Consider the following 16,419-nt stretch of genomic DNA (forward strand, 5'->3'; position numbering starts at 1 on the left):
CAATCCATCGCATAATATCGTCTCCCGAAAGTTGTCTTGTTCTCTTCGAATTTCATTGTTCTGGTGAGTGAGTCGAATTCCCAGCGGCAGTGGCATGTGTAGTTTATGAGAAGGACAGGAGAAAAGTATTGAAAAATGTCTTTCTCCGATTTCAGCTTTACAAATAATGCGCCATTGTCTAAGGTTCGACGTTTTATTTTCATTATTAAGCAAAGTGCACCGAAAAAATGTTTGCGTTGTCATAGCTCAGTAACTAAAGAGTTGCGACCATGGACTTCACCAGCGAGGGGCAGGAGGGGGCAGCTGCCCCCCCCCCCCCCCCCCCCGTAGAAGCACAAATCGCAAATGTCTTTAAGGAAAAAAAAATTTTCAAGCAAATAATTTTAAAAACTAATAAAGAGCTGAAATCTTCTCGGGAAATCAGCCGGGTGATGATGGCCATTGCTGCCAACGTTTCGATGGCCTTCTCTGCCATCGTCTTCAGGGCGAATGATGGACCTGGTTATTGCCGGGCTTATATACGCCGTTGGGGAGGTCAGGTCGTCCGTGATTGGTCAGTTTTTTAGAGTCCTCTCCTCCTCTCAGCTTACCCATTCTTTTTATGATTGGGTTCCACGATTTGCTAAGGTTGAAACCCGCGTCCCTATTCATTTTATTATTTGTGATTCGTATTTCGATAGCTTCCTTTGTAAGGCGGTCCCAATATCCCTTTGCCTTGCAGAGGATTTTTGTTTCATTGAACTTGATGGTGTGATTGTTTTTAATGCAGTGGTCGGCTACGGCAGATTTTTCCGAGTATCCAAGTCTAATGCACCGCTTATGTTCTGATATCCTGGTTTCAATTGTTCTTCCTGTTTCCCCAATGTAGCTATCTCCACATTCACAGGGTATTTGGTAGACGCCAGAGGTCTTGAGTCCCATTCTGTCTTTAACCTTCACAAGTTGGCTCCGTAGTTTTCCTGGTGGCTTGTGAATTGTCTCAATGTTGCGTTTTCTGAGAATACGAGACAATTTCCCCGAGATTGTGGAAACATATGGAAGAGCAGCCTTGGCAATGGGCTTAGCTTTGTCATTATCTTCAGGAGCCAAAAACTCTTTTGTTGCGCGTTGATCTTGAAAGGTCCTTTTAAGGGCCTTCATAATTTCTGTCTTCCCATAGCCGTTTCGTTGGAATGTGGTTTGTAAGTGGTTTATCTCTTGCGGCAGGCTCTCCTCATCTGCGATGCGTTTGGCTCGGTGAAAAAGTGAAGTCAACACTGCATTTCGTTGAGATGGGTGATGGTGGCTAAGTCCGTTGAGATATAGATCCGTATGCGTTGGTTTGCGGTATACTCTGTGACTTAAGCTTCCGTCTTCTTTTCTGCGGATAAGGACGTCGAGGAATGGGAGGCACCCATCTTTTTCCATTTCCATTGTAAATTGGATATTGGGATGGAGGCTGTTCATGTGCTGCAGGAAAGCAGGTAGTGTCTCTTGTCCATGCGGCCACACGATGAAGGTGTCGTCAACATAGCGGAAGTAATATTTCGGCTTGATCTTGGCTGTCGATAGGGCCCTCTCCTCAAAATCTTCCATGAAGAAATTTGCGATGGCTGGTGAGAGAGGAGAACCCATTGCTACACCATCAGTCTGCTCGTAAAATTCACCACGGAATTGGAAGTACGTTGTTGTGAGGACATGTTGGAAGAGGTTGACTATTTTTGCATTGAAGCGCGCACTCAGGAGCTGAAGTGTTTCCTTCAGGGGCACTTTGGTGAATAATGAGACCACATCGAAACTCACCATTATGTCACTTGGATCTAATTGGACGTTTTGAAGAGTCTTGACAAACTCTGAAGAGTTTTTGATGTTATGTCCACAGGTTCCTACCAGAGGTGAGATGATGCCAGTAAGATATTTCGCCAGGTTGTACGTTGGGGAATCGATGGCACTTACGATGGGCCTCAGAGGCACTCCGTCTTTATGGATTTTCGGCAGGCCGTATAATCTTGGCGGAACTGGAGCTTGTGGTACTAGTTTCTTCCGTTCTTCCTCAGGTATTTTTGCCTCCTTGATGAGGATCTTGGTTTTTCTGACTCTACTCTCCGTCGGGTCACTTTTTAATGGTCGGTATGCTGTATCTTTAAGAACATCCTCGATCTTTTTGTCGTATTCATCCCTTTTCATGATGACTGTTGCATTACCCTTGTCTGCTGGTAAGATGACGATATCCGAATTGTTTCGTAAGCGGTGAAGAGCAGCCCGTTCATCCCTTGTGATGTTGGACTTTGGCAGAGAAGGCCATCGAAACGTTGGCAGCAATGGCCATCATCACCCGGCTGATTTCCCGAGAAGATTTCATCAACAGCATTCGCCGGGAAAGAACCAAATCCTTCTTAATAAAGAGCTGTTACAGTTGCCTTAAAATGTTGATTCGATTCACCTTTTCCATGATTAAATCTTACCTACAACTTGAACAACCATGGGCTTTACCCCCCACCCCACCCCCCTAGTTTTTGATCCTGGGTACGCCCTTGGTTGCGACCCCATGTGTATGGACAAAAAATGCTTAAAATTGTCTCCCCTACCACCTCCTCAAGTATTGCAGATTGCTCCTGAAACACCCTGAATTTTGATACGTTGAACTTCCATTGTATCTAGCCGGAATTGGTTGAATTTATTAAGGGTTTTTAATTCCTATTATTAGCAAACGGATAACCTTTCATTGAAGAAAGAAATGGCTGATTCGAGTGCAAAGAATAGTTTACCACGTGATGATGTTTAGCGATGCCGATGAGTCGCGGAGAAGCGGTAGGCACGCTTGGCAGGAGTTGCTGACGTCGTCAACTCGTAATCGGAAGGGTTGAGGCCGTGGAATTTTCGTCGCGTGTAGCTCATGTATTAGTCGATGGATCGAGAGACGGTAAAATATAGTTTTACTATTAAAAATTATTCGTGACGTCATCAACTCATATGCGTAAGGGTTGTGGCCGTCAAATTTTCGTCGCATCTAGCTAATGAATTACGCGATGTATGAAGAGACGGAAAAATATGGGTAAATATAATTTCACATTTATTCTTTCCTGTTATAATTTAAAATCTATAAGAACTTACACTATAGGAAAGTTGTGGAACGAGCAGCCCATTTCTGGCATTGAAGGGCTGGTTTATGCACTGCGACTGCAGCTATCCTCTCGGGCAGAAGCTAATTCCATACGCGACCTCCTCAATGGAGCCTAATAGACTTCTCGTTACTGCACACTGCCTGGGAATTTTATTCCCCTCTCTTTTAAAATATCTCTTGTTCATAGCCGATCCTGTTCCCTTGGCCTCAATGAAATGTCTCCGTACAATCGTTGCTACTGAAAGTCAAGTACTTTTTAATACCACATACATGGGGGTACTCAGAATCAAAACTAGGGGGGGTAAAACTAGCCGTGGTCGTTCAAGTAGTAATTTTTTTCATAGAAAAGGTTAGTGAAACCAAAATTTTAAGGAAATTATGACAGAAATTTGTTAGTTTTTTATAATTATTTGTTTGAAAAAATTATTTCTATTTTAGTCCCATATCTTATACTAATACCATTTTTCTTCAAAAGGAAAATTTTTTCATTACTTTTGTTTTGAACTAAATTTATTTTCGCCTCTAGGGGGGTGGGCAGTTGCCACCCCCCCCGCTGACCCCCGCCTGGTACGCCAATGGCCACATAATTTATTCAATCGACCAGGTAGACAAAGATACCATGCTGTCTACTTATTTTAATTTCAAAATACTACAAGACGCGTTTCAATTGGCTACCTGATGATGGCTCGAGAAGCTTCAACACGTGTTGTAGTGTTTTGGAAATAAATAGATATCTTTTTGTATCTTTTCACTATGCTGTTCTGCGATATCTGTACAGAAAAGTGGACTTCACTCCGTATCTTGTTTGCTACAATGCGTTTGTGCCTGGTTATGTCGTTGTGCGTCTAAACCATGGTAGGTTAAATAAGTTATGTGCAATTACTAAGCGCAATCTAATTACAAATTACAATCCAATTACTAAGTACAATACAATTTTCAATCACGATTATCACCATCTCTTTAAATACACGATTGAAAGAAATACTTTCTAAATGTTTTTCGGAGCCCTTGATTTAAGAGATCGTGGTTCGATTTCTTACTTTGCATTACAACTTTTTTTAGTTCTTATTTCTTAACAAATGAAAAAATTCCATTTATTTCTCAAAGGTGGAGGTACATCTTGGAGATTTGATCTATTGCAAGGCTGATGACCTATAAGTTTGTTCTTTAACTTACAGACAGATGAAACAGATTTCACTCCACGCTTTCTTCGAAAATCTGTATGAAATACGTTTCTTTGATATTTCATAATAATTCCGTATTTTTTAATCAAGACTATTGATTTCGAAACGTAGGTACTTCCTGTTGTTAATTAACAAAATTATTCTTCTTATTCTTGAGATTAAGCCCCTTATAGTTCTAAGAGTCCCTGAAATATTTCTTTCCGTTTAATTGGCAATATGATAACCAATTCGTTCTCGCAATCAAATTAAAATTAAATCAATGAACTTGTAATAAATATTCGGGATCATAAATTACCTATTTTTATTGGAGTCTACGCCTTTCAATTTAGCGTAAATGGTTTTAAGCGTACATTAGATTAATACAAATATTTAAATAAAAATGACGCTGTTATAGGATTTTGTAAAGCTGCTCGATAAAATAAAAGATAAAAGAAGGTTGAAATTCGTAATAAAAATAGGGTAGTTTCCTTCAACAAAGAAAACGAAAGGCATTGATTGCGATTCGTTACCCACCATTTGTGTATTCATAATATACAAATTATTTCGTTTTAGAAATACCGGTTTAGACGAATGGCAATGGTCCATTTTTATCCTCATTTGAAAAAGGCCAGATTGGTGCCTACGCGATGCCACTCCACGTGACGTCACAGGGACCTAGTTTCTATACGAGTAGATAGGAGTTTTACATCATCTGAGATTACCAATGCATGCATGAGGCGCAGAGCTCAGGGAAACATGTCTTAATAATCACCTATTAAAACTGGTTAAGGTCGGCAAGTTTTCTTCGTTTGATAAGGTATTAATAATCTTTATTCAAGCCAAGCGCTACCAGCTAGCAGGGTACTCAGCTACCCGCTAGCATCCTGCGTCGTATCAGCGCTCAAGCCTCCCTCAAGGTCACCTCACAGGGCGGCAGCGGGAACCAGAAATACGTCACACGGAGAGATTTCCCGGCATTCATACTTACCCGTCGCGTTTTCGCGCGCTTGGAAATTTTCACTTTTCATTTAATCGCGAAAAATAGATATCGTCATTTAAAAATCTAAATGCGTGAAATACGTACTCCAGGAGTAATAATCTTTCGATTTAGGCAATAAAAAATAATAGGAAACCACCCTATTACGAGGGCTAGCCGAAATTCGGCTGGATAAACTTTTTAAAATTAAAAAAGTTCACAAAGAAGAATGATACAAGTTTACCTTTTGGCCAATCTCCGATATCGGTGGTGGCGGGGTAAAGTTTTCGCTTGCCAAGCCGGATGTCGCAGGCTCGAGATCCGCCGGGGCAAGTTGCCCCAATCCATGTGATTCTGATTGTCCATCGAAGTTTCCCACTGTCCCTATCTGGGATTTTTCTTCCTCGTAGGAAAATCTCCTCGGGATGGAGGAAAATAAATTGCGTATGCTTGGTTTCGCTATTTAGTGGGCCCTTTTCGCTCTGTAGCGTTGAGGTGTTTTTCCCCGTCCCCTCCCTTCCGCTCCTATCCTTTCCCAGAGGCGCCGGCGGGCTTCCATCGCGGCGGCGTCTCTATCCTTTTTTCCTACCTCTCCAGCCCCTCCCCGGGTGATCGGGCGGATCAAGCCACGGGCTTGGGTCCCGGCCCCGGTGTGTTGTAACCTCGAAGGGCTCCCCTGAGCCCTCATGCATTGTCCATCGAAGTTGCATGTGACAATTTAGTGGGCCCTCTTCGCTTCTACACCGGAGAGGCGTTTACCTCGTCCTTCCCTTTCAACCCTATCCATATCCCAGAGGCTTCGACGGGCTCCTCTAGCGGCGGCGCCTCTTTCCTTTTTCCTTCCAATCCAAACCCCTCCCCGGGAACGCGGGCGTATAAGTCTCGGACTTGGTCCCCGGGCCTGGTGCGTTGTAACCCTCAAGAGGACCCACCTTGGTGTCCTGATTCTCTGTGACAATCCCATGTCGTAAAGGCATATGCTGTTGTACACACAGTCACACGCATGGATTCCAAGTCATTCAAACCAAGCGTGTAATTCACCATGAAAATATAATTTGGCTTATCCGGGAGAATCGAATTTTTATTATATTTTCATTATTTTTTTTCCTTTTCTTGACCTTGTTTAATATATAATGTAGTATTTCTTGGAGTTTAGGTCATTTATAAAATAAGTATCAGCCAACGTTTCGATTTATTTTTTAAATCATCTTCAGGGCTATGTAAGAAAAAGTGTGAACAATATAAAATACAGAGAATAAAACGATACATCAAAATTAATGGTAACCTAGGTTGTGGCAATACCTTAGAAACAAAACATCAATAAATATGTTCAAAGTTTAGAGGTATGTCAACATTTTTGTGTATAAATATATATTTATTTAAATTATATTGTATAAAAAAACCGATTGTACCTTTTTTATGTATAAATTTGTGTATCGTTTTATTCTCTGTATTTTATATTGTTCACACTTTTTCTTACATAGCCCTGAAGATGATTTAAAAAATAAATGGAAACGTTGGCTGATACTTACTTCATAAATGACCTAAACTCCAAGAAATACTATATTATATATTATATTTTCATTTTTTTATTTATCTACACTTCCCCGAAAACAGCATTTGCCTTTACATCAGGGGATTATAAAAGGTGAAGAGTAGATATTTGTGCTTTCTTTATTCTGCACTTCAGTCCGAGTTTCTTGTGTGTCTGCTCAGAGAGAAAGCCGAGTGAATAGCCCGTTGATGCTCCACTTCATTGCATCGGCAGCTTGTTGATTGACCACTAAGGGCTCTACGTGACCGGCGGGAAAGATGACGCAGCAGGTCACATGGTCGGAGCAATTATCGATAAATATGCATGGGCGAGGTCCTTGGCTTGGTTGATTAAAGAAAAAATGTATCTTGGGATTCCAAAAAAAAAAAAAAAAACATTTTTTTAATTGCTAGAGGTAGTAATAGGTGCGGCTCGTTCGAGGCCTCAACTTTTTTCCGTCTTTCTACGGACAACCTGAAGGAATGTAGCAGCCTAGCGGATTGAGTACTTGGCTGTTCATCGAGGTGTCCCGGGTTCAAAGCATCGTTGAAGACTTCGGACGCCCCAAATATAAAAATCCTCGAAGTGCGAGGCGGTCCAGGGAATGGAATTAGTCCCCCTACCCTGATGGTGTCAATTTCACAATCCTGATGCCTAATCTGGGGTGAGCTCTACCCTCACCTAACCTAACTAACCTTAAGATTAAATGCCTTGGTGAGTGACGACCAACCTCCAAAAACTGTATTAACTCGTTCAGCGATACATTATATATTACGTGTCGATTGTGATGCCGTTTATTATATTAATATGCACGTACTTTTCCTTTTTTTCAATTCGTCACCCTCCGCTCACGAAGCGAAAAATCGATGGATTTGACCCTTTCATGGATAAGTTTATGACCTCACCAACGATCAACAATTGCCTATCACCGCCTCCCCGCTGCTCCTCATCCTCGCGCACGTGGTTCATTGTCATTAGCGTGCCAGTTAGTGATTCTTTCCAGTGTAACGTAAGACGATTAATTTTCATAACCTTTTTTATTTACTTCAATTCTCTCCACAATACTCCACAAAACCTCTCCTTTTCCTCTCTCCCTCAACAATCCCCTCTCCCCAAACAAACCCTTCACAACCAAAATAACAACTTCAAAAAATCAGACGTTACACCAGCAAGGATCAGGCCTCTCTGAGATAGTTAAGGAGGCTTAAATCCAATGACGTAACCAACTCATAAAAAGTGGGAGGTATCTTTCGCGTTTTACGTCACCATTTCAAGCTTACCTTTGCGGAAGCATTCAATGCTCGTAATGAAAGGTACTAAGCTTCATTCCACAACTAGTAGTATAAGGTTTTGGCAGATGGTGGCATACTTGTATTGAAAGCCAGATCGTTCCGTAATAATTATCAGAAAGTATATGTATTTAAAATTTGTGAGGAGAGCTGAATGAGGATGATTTTTTTGCCACAATGTGTCCTATCTCCAAAAACTAATGTAAGTATTGTTGTTTCGGGTCTCATTGAACGACGTAATTTTACGCGCACAACAATTACACGTTTGTTTACCATGAAACGCGTCTGCCTCACTGCTAGACCAAAAATTTCCGAATAACAATAAGAGAGAGACGAGAATCATCATGAATACCCTAATAGGATGATGGAACAACGTTACCGGGCATATCTTAAGACGCAACGGCGTACCCAGGATCAAAACTAGGGAGGGGGGGGGGAGCCAATGGTTGTTCAAGTCGTTGGTAAGATTTAAGCATGGAAAAGATGTATGACACCAACATTCTAAGGAAACTTTAACAGCTCTTCATTAGTTCATAAAATTGTTCGCTTGAAAAAATATTATTTTCCTTAAAGTCATTTGCGATTTTTGCTTCTAGGGGGGGCAGTTGCCCCCTCCTGCCCCTCTCTGGTTGCGCCCATGTTGCGACGTGAAAGCCTTATGAAAACAATCGTCGGGCGATAAGAAGATGGCGATCATAGGAAAGGTGTACCATGAAAAAAATATGTGGAACAGGTATAGAAGGCTGTGAAAGAGAAGAAATATGAAAGTGTGAAAAGATTACGTGATGGGTGAATTGCATGGAGAGCTGTGTCAAGCCAATATTAGGATTGTTCCTCATTGATGAAGATAACCAATCGAATTCAAAACTTTTCAAAGCTATTTCTCGGGAGTGCAAATACTCTATTGATAAATTGATAAAGAATGGATATTTCCTTGGATTCATCGCAGCGCTGCGGAAATTTTTGAAAACACATTAAATAGCGGTCGAAGTGGCAGCATATATCAACATTCTACGGGACTGACTAGGGGCTCCTGTGTAATATATATATTATAGTCCCCATGACTGTGACGACATTCCATGCATTGCTATTAAAGGGACAGAGTGCCCGGAGCTATAGAAACGATGAGAGTAATTAACAGCTGAAGTCAGATAATTAAGATTTCGATGGAAATAGCCTAGAGTAAAATTCTGTGTCGTTTTTTTTTTTAGTTGAAAACCCACATTAACCGGTATTTTACATGCATAAATATTAATAATATAATTATAACTTTCGCTTTTTTGAGCAATCCTGTTTCCAACTAGAAGCCTGGCTATTGGCTTAGCTGATTTTACATTTCTGTTTCGATTATTACCTTCCATTCACGTTATTTTTAGTGCATGATCCAATGGCAATATTTTGATAGGGAAGAACATGGAGAGAACTTGAAATGCTTCAATTCAATGTTGAGACATACGAAAAAGGTGGACGTGCTGCATCTTTAACCGTGGATTAAAGTATTTGATCAAATGGAACGTGAATAGATTGAGGACATCAGTTTGATTACATGTTAACTATTGTAAGTCATCGTGCCAGTGAATTTTATTTTTATTCCGAAACCACCGAATACAGCTTACATATGCCATTTTATATCGGGGTATCCAACAAATTGAACAATTAAACGTACACGAAAAACCATGCCCTGGAAGAGGAAACTTGACCGCGAACTCACGTTTGGCAGGCGAGGACTTAACCTCGCTGCCACCGAGGCCGGTCCTTGTGATATTTACGGAAACAGAATTTGTGATATTTACGGCACCATAATTTGAATAGTACTAATTCCGTGTGCCATGAAGGAACTTCGGTTATTTTAATCGTGGAAGTAATCGATTGTTGGTCGATTCGGCGAGTTTTCCCTAACATTGTTAAAAAGACAACTCCGGATGATATCACCTAACAAGGCATGAAGCTTAAACCTACCATGCATGAAGTGCTACGAGAAAAAATTCCACTTGACGACATACTGTACATAAATTGCCTTTAGAAATAAATCCCCTTGACCGGGAATCAAACCACGGACCTTTAGCTTTCCGGGACACTGCGCAGACCAATTCGCTATCCAAGTTCCTGAATTACCATGACAACTAAAAATGGAATACGAATAGCGTAGTTGTCAACGTAGTGATCCGAAATGCCAAAGGTCCGCGGTTCCCGGTCCTGGGGAATTTTTTTCTCATAGCAATTCATGTACATTTTACCGCCGTTCACGCGGCAGACTTCGAAATATTACTCAAACATACTATTTATTTTTTATGACGTATGACTCGCCAAATTAATGTACCTGTGCACATTATCTCAGGAAGAGAATTGCATTAGTAAAGGAGGCGTTCATGAACAGGAAGGAGCTTCTGAGAGGTACGCTATGTAAGAATTTAAAGAAGAGGTTAGTGAAGAGTCTGATCTGGAGTGTAGCGCTTTACGGACTCTTAGGAAGGAGGACGAGAAAAGACGAGAGAAAAATTCGAATGTGGGTGTGGCGAAGAATGGAGAAGGTGAAGTGGACGTAGATGAGGAGGAACGATGAACTACTGGACATTGTGGGCGAGGAGAAGAAGTGTTTAGATGAGATACGGAGGAGACAGAAGGTATAGATGGAGTGAGTACTTAGCGGTGAGGGGATGTTGAAAACAGTGTTAGAGGGTAGAGTGTTACGTAAACGAGGGAGAGGAAGGAAAAGAATAGGATTTTTAGAGAAAATGAAAGGGAGTAGGCCTTATTGTGAATTGAAGAGGGAAGTGGTTGATAGGGAGGGAGGATCCCAGAATTCTTCTCAAGTACTCCATATACCTTAATCGGTATAATACTAATAAATAATAACATTATCCTCACAATCGGTCATCATGGCAAGCAATGCAGACTGATGGCGCAGATTCCTCAAGTTTGAATATACCGGGACTATCCACGGTGGTAACTTTTACGGAGTCACCCGCAATGCACATATTGTGGGAAAAATCAACACAGGGAAAATAATTCGCCTTGACCGGGATCCCGGTCAAGGCGAATGATTTTTCCTGTGTTGATTGAGGTCTGGATTTTTCGCACAGATTGCTCAAGATTCAGCCACGAATAATTTCAGCTGTTCCGTCGGAAATTCCAGTTTTTTCCTGATTGGCCTCAAAATTGGAAAGAAATAAAGCGTAAAAGAAATATTTAATCGTCCTTCATCCCAGGTTTATGTCCCCTTTAAAACCCCTCTAACTCCAAGTGATAATGGTGAGACCTTCATATCATTCGACAGTTTAAGTACTCAACCGGCGAGGTCTCCGAGTGCTTGAAAGTCGTAAAATCTGGTGATTACGCCGCAGTGGGTTCGTTCATAAATTAAAGGTGGTGTATGGGACATTACGTAACGATTTTCGCATGCTTAATTAGTGGCACGGAAGTGTTACGAAAGGAAAACCCAAACATTAACTCGTCACGTCCGAGGGGCTGGCACAAAGCCTTGAAAATAAAAATGAAATGGCACGTCTTCCGGAATTGCTGCGACGTTCCGAATATCCCACTGCAAATACTGTGCCATTTATTTGTGGTCGTTTAGGTTTTATAAATTACTGTAGGTTTTTATTAAAATATATAACATTGGTAGCCAGTGGTTTAACTAGGATTATGATTTGGGGGGATGGGATGGCCTGGGGTGGCGACGCCCCACCCCCTCCCCCAGGCAACGGGAAATTTATTGAAAAATGACATACCTGGACATTTTGGATCATTTTGGCAATAAAAATTTAACTTTAAGCAGATGCAGTTATGGTACGCCAAAACTAGACAACAGTTTTAAACAACTTTTTTATTTCTCTGTAGCTTTGAGAGGATCTATTCCCTCATCCCCCCCCATAGTTACGCCACTGTTGGTAGCGTAGTAGGCAAGACGCTTGGCTGTCAATTGAATTGAATTCATTACCTTCTTTAGCGCCTCGGTGGTATGCAATACCTCACATAAATAATGCGTCTGAGTCCTGATATGCGTAGAAAAGTTACTTTTTCACATATTCATTAATTAATTTTTTTAAACATTGATCGTTAAACCGGTAAAATAAAAGCTATCATCGGCAAGCCAACTTGACCCATTTGCGCCCAACCTAGCTTTATGGCTACATCCTACCATTCTGAGTGTATTAGATTCTCGAAGAAAACCCACAGTCCTTTTTGCTGACGAACTGTCACAAGTATGTGTCTGGAGCCTGCAATAACTTAATCAATTTATTGTTTTAGTTTTGAAGCTAGTGGAAATAAGCCCACTGATGGACAGAGACGGGTACGAAACGAAAATTCAATACGGACGCCGACTGCCTCTAAATTGAATGCAAGTATCATAAAAGTAAGCAGAAAATTGCGTTGCCTACATTATTTTAACTTTCTTCCATAAAACAATATGCTTGTCCGGAATACTTATCCTCAATATTATGGCCACCCGTACATATTGAGCAACATTAGATTCTGGTCGCGTTACCATCCAACGTGGCTATATGGCTACGGGTCATTCTGAAGTTTTTCAAATTTTCCTAGATACGGATAGTTGCATGATGATATTGCTTGCGGAGTTTATGTTAATAAGGCGACCTCCCCTTAATCTCAATTAAATCCACCGCTGATAATCAATCACAAAACAAAACACGCTTTTTTTCTTATCCAATCTAATTTTAGTAAAATCTCGGAGTTGACGACTATCCTGTCCTTATGATGAAAGGAGGCTCTTCGAGCAAAACGTGTGTAACAATTTCAGCTGGCTAAGGATTCGATAGGAACGGAAGGTGAACGTGTTGCGGAAGTAGACCTTTGTATCACGCTGGATACTTTGCAGTACTCACTATCCTATGGTACTATACTCACTTGGAGCGGATTAGGGTCGTTTTATAAAAGGGGGGGTTTCATTACTTTTCTTTTCACCTTAGTGCAGCGGTTCCTAAAGTGGGGGTCGTAGGCCGTTCGGAAAGGGGTCGCGAGATACTAATAATATGGTGAACAACGTACTTAAACTTGGACGACCATTTTTAGGGGGTCGCGGCTGAAAAGAATGAGCTAAAATGGGTCGCGGAAAGAAAAAGTTTGGGAACCGCTGCCTTAGTGGTATGCAATACCTCGCAACAAATAATGCTTCTGAAGTCTGACAGGTGTAGACGAGTTGCTTTTATATATTAATATTTTTTTTAAACATAGTTCGATAAGCTGGTGAAATATGAGCTTTCATTAATCATCCATCTTAATCATTAAGTACCATCTATTCAATATTTCCTGTAATTATTGATAGTCGCGTAATGATAAGGCTCACGGAGGTTAAGTTAATTAGGAGACCTACTCTTAATTCCCCTTTAATTCAACACTGGTAATCATTCAGAAAATAATAATCAATTTTTTTTCTTATCATATCTAATGTTAGCACATTCTTCGATGTGAAGACTACCCTGTTTTTATGATTAAAGCAGGCTTTCCGTGTGTTACGAGTTCAGCTGACCAAGGAATCGATTGGTACGGAAGATGAACGTGCAGCGGGAGTTGATCTTTGTGTATATTTTTCCGAGTGCGCACTCCGTGACGCGACCGGTTTGAACCATGTCGCAAGGGGGACATTCTTCACGTCGACGCCGCCCACCGACCACAAGAACCCTGGAGAAAGACACCGGAACCGGTCCGGCCGCGAAAGAAATATCCGGAGAAGTGCATTTCATTGATACCAACCATTTGCAGTGCTTAGTGAAAAGTTTATCACTTACTCAGTAAACCTCTTTTAACCCTTTCTAACCCAGAGCTACTTTTGGGAGGATTCAAATTTCAAGATTTTTCGTTGTGAAGACTTGAGCATTTGTGCAATCAATCACAATTATCGTGGCAGCTGAGTATTTCGTCATTACAATTAACAACACAAAATGATGCGTAGTTTACATATTTCCTAAACAGAGCAAATAATATGTACATTTTTGATGTTGCTTTGAAGCAATATTGGGTTATAATGGGTTAAGGCCTATACAGCGTCCATGCGCGGAGCAAAGAGTCAGTGAAATATTTGTGGCGTTGCAGAGAAGGAGCTAGGATTAGTCAAACGTTTTGTGGGAAGGTTTTCGGTGGAAAAATTGGAAAAGACGTTGGATGGAGTCAACGTAAAGGCATCAGAGGAAGTAATGTATCGACGTTGATACCAACCATTGGCAGTGCTTAGTGAAAAGTTGATCACTTACTCAGTAAACCTCTTTTAAGGCCTAAACAGCGTCCATGCGCGGAGCAAAGAGTCAGTGAAATATTTGTGGCAGAGCAGAGAAGAAGCTCGGATTAGTCAAACGTACTGTGGGAAGGTTTTTGGTAGACAAATTGGAAAATAAGTTGGATGGAGTCAACATAAAGGCATCTGGTTGTAACAAAAAAATTTGTTGTTTTCCTAATTTGTATTATACCCCACGTTGTGGATAAGCTAAGCATGTAACACGAAAACTATTGATTCTTTTACCTGGAAAGAAACCACGATCGTGATACCTTCTCTTACCTTTAGATTAATGACTTTTCCCCAGCTTGCTCATCGGAAAAGAAAATACATGAAACATTGCAGGTTTAGAGATACTTTTGCAATTTGCTTGACAAAATAAAATGTCCAATTTACCGACAATTTAAATGATCAAAACTAATCCTTATACCCTCAGGTTATGACCAACTCTATATTCTAATTTAGACACAAATTTGGTACATGAATAATAATTCCTTCTTTAAAGTATATTGTCTAATTATTGGCCACACTTCATCACTAAAACTTTCCACAAAATCCAATTACTTGATACAAAGGGATACTAGTCAAAAACTTAATTCTTGGCCAATTAAAACCTCTTGCCTTATGGCTTCTTGTATCTTATATGTTAATAAAAGTTTATAGTTAAAACACAATTAGTCGACGATACAAGTTGGTTTGTCCCTCTGTGGTCTGGAAAATCCTCTCAGCCTGCGTGGTGTTCGTCCTTGGCGGGCCCTCAGCTTCTTGGGTTCCGTCGTGTTGTAAAATCTCCCATTCCTTAATTCCAGTTCCTTTTACAATGCTCCTTATCTACGTGGGCTATATCTCGCACTTTGCCCCACTCTAGAACTTCCCTCTACCAAAAACTTGCGTGCTCTCTCATTTATGACCGTAAACTCCTGCGGTTTGATCCACAATGCCCCTCGCGCTCGTCTTCCACTCCTTAGGTCTACTGTTTATTCTCAAATGGCGAGGCCAGCGTTATGTTACACGGTGAAGTCGTGTATCTTCGAGCGACTACACGTTCAAATCTGTCACGGGGAGCTTATACAATAAATATTAATGGTAGAACCATAGAATCAATGTCACTATTTATGGACAAAACTAAGAAGAAGTTAGGGTTGGTCAAGCAAGAAGTGGGAAGGTTTTCAGATTAAAAAGTAAATGAGAGATGCTGCTTAGCACTTGTCAGATTGCACCTTGAATACGCGGCGAGTGAATGGAATTCGGCACAGAAAAAATTAATCACATCTTTCACACAACCGCAGGAGTTTACGGTCATAAATGAGAGAGCACAGATTTCAGATAAACAGATTTCAGAGCGACACAAAGAACATCATGTTAGAACCTCACAACGCTTCTAGGTCAGACACGGTAACGGATACAGAAAAAAACTCAAGGGGGGCGGCGCAAAAGATATTTTGAGCTACTTTGACTTTCATCGTAATGAAAAATAATCAAGTTGCATGAAGAATTTAAGATACCTAGTCTTTATTCAAACTGATTATACACATATTCAAGACAAGGATAGACAATGACAAGACAATGAAGACATCTTAGATAAAAAAAGTTTGATTCTCCAATGTTCGGCAATGCAGGCAGCCCCGCAAGGGGGGCACGCCCCCCCCCCCCCCCCCATATATATTCACCACTGGTCAGACAGGGATTATAAAATAATAGATTTTTTGCCGATGGGATAACAATAGGATTCGTTAATTATCCGAAGAAAGAATTCTACGCAATACTAGGTGAGATTCAGCATCAGATATCTCCAACATGCCTTTATTTTCTTTTTCTGAAACGACTGGTGTCCCAAAACGCCCCACCACACGCCTATTGCAGGGTCTTGTGGGGATATTTACACGGGTAACATCATATTAGAACCTCACAGCGCTTTTAAGTCCGATAGGGCTAATGTAATAAGAGCGATATTTCGCCGAGGGGGTAAGAATAGGAACTCGTTATTTCCCCGAAAAAATGATGCACATAAGCTATATGTGGGATTCTACATTCAAATATCTCCTACTCGCAATGCGTTCTTTTCTTTTTCTGTTGCGACAGGTGTACCAACATCCTCCGTCACACGCCTGAAGTGGCTTGT

At 40.9% G+C, this 16,419-nt stretch overlaps 2 protein-coding genes across 2 annotated transcripts in view; one reads left to right on the forward strand and one right to left on the reverse strand.

Moving 5' to 3' along the window:
- The window catches only part of LOC124164935, a 64,356-nt gene extending 62,190 nt beyond the window's left edge, over window positions 1-2,166 (reverse strand). The window contains exon 1 of the mRNA XM_046542173.1: window positions 885-2,166. Within this exon, the coding sequence (XP_046398129.1) occupies window positions 885-2,166 (1,282 nt within the window). The remainder of the gene's footprint in view (window positions 1-884) is intronic.
- The window catches only part of LOC124165709 (major facilitator superfamily domain-containing protein 12-like), a 95,931-nt gene that overhangs the window by 2,334 nt on the left and 77,178 nt on the right, over window positions 1-16,419 (forward strand). The window lies entirely within an intron of this gene.

This window comes from Ischnura elegans, chromosome 9, assembly GCF_921293095.1.
Source record: "Ischnura elegans chromosome 9, ioIscEleg1.1, whole genome shotgun sequence".
In the NCBI taxonomy this organism is placed as follows: domain Eukaryota; kingdom Metazoa; phylum Arthropoda; class Insecta; order Odonata; family Coenagrionidae; genus Ischnura; species Ischnura elegans.